The sequence below is a fragment of the Hypanus sabinus genome, chromosome 28 (genome assembly GCF_030144855.1).
Source record: "Hypanus sabinus isolate sHypSab1 chromosome 28, sHypSab1.hap1, whole genome shotgun sequence".
Lineage (NCBI taxonomy): Eukaryota > Metazoa > Chordata > Chondrichthyes > Myliobatiformes > Dasyatidae > Hypanus > Hypanus sabinus.
In genome coordinates this window covers 28,782,053-28,788,052 of record NC_082733.1, presented here as the reverse complement: position 1 = coordinate 28,788,052, position 6,000 = coordinate 28,782,053, and the positions used below count along the sequence as shown (strand labels likewise).

At 40.5% G+C, this 6,000-nt stretch overlaps 1 protein-coding gene across 3 annotated transcripts in view; it reads right to left on the bottom strand.

Moving 5' to 3' along the window:
* Positions 1 to 697: 697 nt before the first annotated feature.
* ubap1lb (ubiquitin associated protein 1-like b) overlaps positions 698 to 6,000 on the bottom strand; it is a 29,149-nt gene continuing 23,846 nt past the window's right edge. For all 3 annotated transcript variants that reach the window (XM_059952822.1, XM_059952824.1, XM_059952823.1), the window contains one exon: positions 698 to 2,702. In XM_059952822.1, the coding sequence (XP_059808805.1) occupies positions 2,568 to 2,702 (135 nt within the window). In that variant the 3' untranslated portion in view covers positions 698 to 2,567. The remainder of the gene's footprint in view (positions 2,703 to 6,000) is intronic.

The window sequence follows — 6,000 nt, the reverse complement described above, 5'->3', positions numbered from 1 at the left end:
ACAGGGGAGTTCAATCAATAATATCAATATTATCTCCTAACAATATACTGAAAAATCTAGACCTGCACTTCTTTTTAGTTGGGACGCTGAATTCCAAAGGTTCTGTAAGGGGGGACTCCAATCAAGGTGAAGATGACTCACATTTATTTGATATTCAAATAATTGATTCTTGAGCTACTTTAGTAGCATTACAGTTTCTTAAAAAGGTTTTCCACAAACAGACAGGAGGAGTTAGGAGCTGGTAGATTCTAATGAATAGTATGTGACCATTAAATGTGTGTTGAATCAAGAATGCCTGGTTAAAGTGTAGCAAAGAGGCCTAGATAGAATGGACATAGAGAGGATGTTTCTTGTAGTGAGGGAGGCTAGGACCAGAGGGCAGAACATCAGAATACAAGGATGCCCATTTAGAACAGAGATGGGAAGGAATTTCTTCAGCCAAGAGGGTGATGAATCTGTGGAATTTATTTCCATCAATGGCTATGGAGGCCAAGTCATTGGGTATATTTAAAGTGAGGTTGATAAGGTTCTTGAATAGTAAGGGTGAAGGAGAAGGCAGGAGAATGGGTTGAAAGGAATAATGTATCAGCCATGATAGGATGTTGGAGTGGAATCGATGAGCTCAATAGCCAAATTCTGCTCCTGTATCTCACAGTCTTGTGGTCTTACATTGTAGACTGGAGTAATGAGCAATATGGTATGGTTCAGCCTCAAAGACTTTAATATAATAAGATTCAAGATTAACAGGACGGAGTTTATAATTGTAATTTTGCTTTTAATGGGTGGTTTTAAGGTGGTTTTTAAAGCAGTTCAGACTCTTGTTATAAACCAGCTGCTCCTTTAATTACTGATTGTCAAGCTAATGTCTCATCTCATCAAAATTTCCTTGTTTGAATGCAAGCATATCAATGTAAAGAAAATATTTTCTTTATAAGAATTCTGAGCCACAGTTCTAAGAATAATCATATCCCTGGCACAAACACTGTCCTGTCGTACCAAGCCAATTGAAACTGGATCCAAACTTTGACGTCGATGACTGTTTAGCAATCTTACAAATATAAAGATTTAAGTCCTTGCCACATTATTTGCATCAAATGTGTAAGAGTTTCAGAATTCACACTTTTCTGTTTTTTCCAACGTACTGTTTAAGATTGTCCAAGTAGTTTTCCCCAAACCCTTTTCCAAAATCAGACTGTTTCTTTGGTATGTTTAAGTTAATGATATCCACAAAGGGGTCCATTGCTACCTCTCTGTCCTGGAAAGTTACCAGAAGTTTACTGGAAATACATTATTTCCACTTAAACCTCAGCACATATTGAACACGTAACACAGAACAATACAGCACAGGAACAGGCCTTTCAAACCACAATGTTGTGCTGGATTAAATTAGTAATGAAATGTCTAACTAAACTAACCTCTTCTACCTACACAATGACCATTTCCTTTCATTTCCCTCACATTCATGTGCTTATCTAAATGTCTCTTAAAAGTCCCTAATGTATCTGCCTCTACCACCAACCAGGTATTCCAAGCACCCATCACTGTGCAAAAAAACCGTGTCCCTCACATCTCCCTTGAACTGAAGGGTGGGGGGGGGGGGTTGTTGACAAGTAATATACCTTGTCGTTCATCTGTCTTGCACTTCCATCCTTCAGTTTCACTTTCTTTTCTCCATGGCCAGAGCTCCAGCCTCTGCCCTGTGATATCCGGTGGTACCATAGACATGCTCTGCTCAGTTGAATCTGCTCCATTTGGTATCAATTCACTCTCCAGGATTTTATTTCCAAGCAATATCAGCTGGATGTCTTAGCCTACAGTTTATGGCACCGATCACAAAATATCCCCTTCCCCTCTACCTCCTTTCAAATGTGCAAGGAGCATCATGGATGAAAGAATGGGCGAGGAGGGTGAGGAATTGGTCAGGTGGTCAAAGTAAGCTTTTTAATGAAGGTTGGGCGGCTTGAAAACAGAATGGTTGAGAATGCATGCAGTGACTTATACTACCCAATCCAGATGCCACTTCATGAAGAAGCTTAAAAAGGATTTGCCGTATTATCCAAATTCAAAAGCACCCCACTTGCAGGCCAAGTTGTGACTCTGTTTCTCCTCCTCTGAGTTTCATAATCTGTTTCTGGTTCCATTAACTGAAGGTGCCTCCAGGACCATACCTTTTGGGTTCTTATTCCTCACCTGCGGGTTTACCGTGTTTCTTACGTATGGTGACAAGTGGCACCTCACTCCATTGCTTCCCTGTCCTGGCTCTGCCTCCACTAAATAAACACACATTTTGATAACCCATTGTGGCAGCAACAACTAAACCCAATTTCATAGCATTCAACGGGACAAACAATGAACAGACTTAGCAGCACTTTGCATTCATGAGCACAAATAAATATTGTTAAATATTTAAAAAAAATTAATTGGTTGGACATATTAAACAGATGTTCAAGTAGGCCAGTTGAATTTTTAAACTCTCCATTAAAAATATCCAAGATTAGTGGTGGGATTAAAACACGTAAATTTGAAGTACCAAAACCAGATAATGTGAAACATAGTGTCTTCTTTCTCTATCTGGAGCGTGTCATAAGTTCCTCGAGGGCCTTTTCCCGGTGGTTGTTATGGATGAGTAGAACTTCTTTAATATCTTCGTGTTGAAAACCCATCTCATCGAACTGCGTCATAAGAGTCAAAAACTCCTCTGCCTTCATGCAAAAGGATGCAGAATGGAAAAAGGCATAGGTTAAGCTTGGCAGCATAGTTGAGCAAGCAAGACAATCAGCTCTGGACATCTTTGTAGAATGTGACAGAGGAATCCAGACAAAGACTAACTGAGGTGCTATCACATAATCGGAAACATGAACAAAGAGGACTGCAGGAAAATCTCTCTGTTGGGTTTTTATGCTGTCTCTAGAACTTTCACACAAAGCTAATAACTGTGCATTTTGTAATTAAAATGTCACCGGCATTGGCAATTTGAAAGCAATTCAAAGTTTCATTACTTAATTATTAAGTTCCACAAAATTACCATAAGTGAAACCTTCTAACAATGTAATTAAAATTTGCTGCCTCATATTTAGTTTCAAGAGAAGGCTCAAGGATCAACTTTATTCACCACTCACATTTATATGTATTGGGAATTTTCTGTAGTCTGTTGGCGCAACAGCATTCAACGATTATAAAAATTAAAGAATTATCTCAAAATAACGTTGGAAGTACAGATGTAGAAAAAAATGTGCATAGATATATAAATAACAGGATGCATTTACAATATAAACAGCACATAAAAAGTGTCTTAAAGTGTTCACAGTGCAGTGCAATGACAGGGGTAACAGATAGGACAACTACTTCAGAATTAGGCACTTTAAATGTAAATACATTGATGAATAAGGATCTAGTGCTTTCCCAGTGTATATGATAAATAAACTCTTCGCGGGCTTCATGCTGGGTACAGGCATTGATTATAACCGACGTTTTGATGATAAATTCTGCCATCTTCATCAGGAATGCTGCCTGGATAAGTCTAATCCAGCGGTATTTATAACCCCGTAGTCCATCCCTCCTCATCCAATCAGGTTTCTGCTCTCCCACCTTGCTACCGCCAAATACAGAGCAGTGTATATCAGCCATACCGGCTGGTGGCGCAGTGACATCACAGCTGGACTCTGGAGTGAAGGTTCCCGAGTTCGAATCCAGTCGGGCCGCTCCTGGACACGCTTTCCATCCGTGCCGGGTTGAGTGTCGAGCTTGCAACTCGGCCTCGTAAAAAAAAACTGCGCTGCGAGAAGGACGTGGGGGACCACTCACAGAACCTTTCCTCCAAGACAACCACTTGAAAAAAGTGGTCGCCAAGGCAGAGTATGGCGCACAAAAAATATCAGCCAGACAGGACGTACTGTGGAAACCTGCATCAAGGAGCACAGGAGGTGTATCCATTTGGGTTATGCAGAGAAATCGGTGGTAGCAGAACACTGCATTTGTAATGGCCATAGGATTGACTTCAACAGCATGAAACTACTGTGCAATGCCAATGGCTTTTGGGACTGCTAGGTAAAAGAAGCCATTGAAATAAAACTAGAGGAAAAGAATTTTAACAAAGATGAAGGTTTTGCTCTAAGTAAGAACAGGACTTCAATTGTAAACAAGGTGGGAGAGCAGAAACCTGATTGGATGAGGACTAACAAATCAGGATGGATGGACTATGGGAATGTAAACACCACTGGAGCAGACTTATCCAAGCATCATCCCTGAAGATGGCACAGTTTGTCATCGAAACATTGGTTATAAGCGATACCTGTATCTGGCTTGAAACCCAAAAAGAATTCATTTGACATTAACGAATCTTTATTCATAGTCTATAAAATAAGAAAAGGATTTCATTATACATTCAAATGTTAATATTAACAGAACCTAATTTAAAGGTTAGAGTGAGCATTTAAATTAGATAGATCAGAGTAGCAGGACAAATAACAAGATGTTTGTGGAAGATGGGAACAGAGGCAAAGACCAAGCTACAAATGACAATTTTTTAAATATAAAACCCAGTCCAAGCAGGGTTATCTCTTGGTAAAATACAAGCATCGAAGTTCAGCTTTTTCTATTCTCAGACCAATCTCTGTTCTGCTTTTGAAAGGTAGATCTAGTTCAATTGAAGCGCCTCTGCTATCCTCTACCAACTGAGAATGAGAATAGGAATAAAAGGTATAACTTGAAACAACCTGACTAAACTTGCTGCCCCTTTCCTCTTGTCCGCGATCTCTCAAGCACCAGAAGTGCTTTTTGCAGATGACAATTAAATCTTCTCACTAGCCTCCACATTCAACAGACAATTCTCTTCAACTTCTGCTGCCTTAATTTGTTCTGATAAAAAGACTTTCCATGCTATTGCTTCTGAAAAGTCTTCCTTCTTCCTGAAGCATGATTTCCCTTCTACCATTGTTAATAAAGTTTCTGACTTCCCATGCCTGTGTTCTCACCAGTTCTCCTCCGGGCAGAATAAGGTTACAGTATCCCACCCTACCTCAGTAGACCATTCTGCGTAATGTTCAAAGAGATTCCACTGTCATGACCTTCTTCCCCTCTCATCCTCTTTCAGCATTTCAGTGTGACCTTTCCCTTCATGACATCCTGGCTCTCTCCAAACACCCCTCTTCATCCTTTCTAATAGCACATTCCCTTGCACAGACAATGCAACACCTGCTTTTTTACCTCGCCCCACCATCTAGGGACCTAAACTGGCTTCCCAGGTGAAGTAAAGATTCACTTGCACTTTGTCCAACCTAGTGCACTGCAGCTGGTCTTCACAATGTGGTCTCCTCTGCACTAGAGAAACCAAACGCCGCTTGGGGGATCACTTTGTGGGGCACCGGAGTTCATTGGCTGGCCAGTTCTCTTGCACTGCATTCACATTCCCACATCCTTTCATCCACGTTCTCACTCTCTAACATTGAGCAGATTAGCAGTTCAGTGTATCAGTGAGAGAGGGACAGTGGGGTGTGTGTGTGGTTAAGTGGCAATACTCATACTTCTGGACTGGATTATAGCTTCAGCCTCAATGTAGCTGTTCCCAACCTAGGCTCTGCCAGAGTGGAAAGTGGGCCCCAAAGCTTATAGGGATATCTTTCATAATGGTGAGATAGTTTAATGTAAAACATTAAAATACATGTTTACTAACTTAAAATAAATATATTCCATATGTCAACTGCTCTAGCTTGGGGAATGAATGGGCTACTACATGAGGAGTGGTTGATAGCTCTAGCCTGTACTCCCTGGAGTTTAGAAAGATTTGGAGCTTAAGAGTTTCAAATATTGAAAGGTTTAGATAGAGTGGACATGGAGAGAATTTCCCAATAGTGTAAGAGTCTAGGATCAGAGGGCACAGACTCTGAATACAAGGACATCCCTTTAGAACAGAGATGAGGAGGAATTTCTTTAGTCAGAGGGTGATGAATCTGTGAAATTCATTGCCACAAATAGCTGTGGAGTACAAGTCATTGGATATAT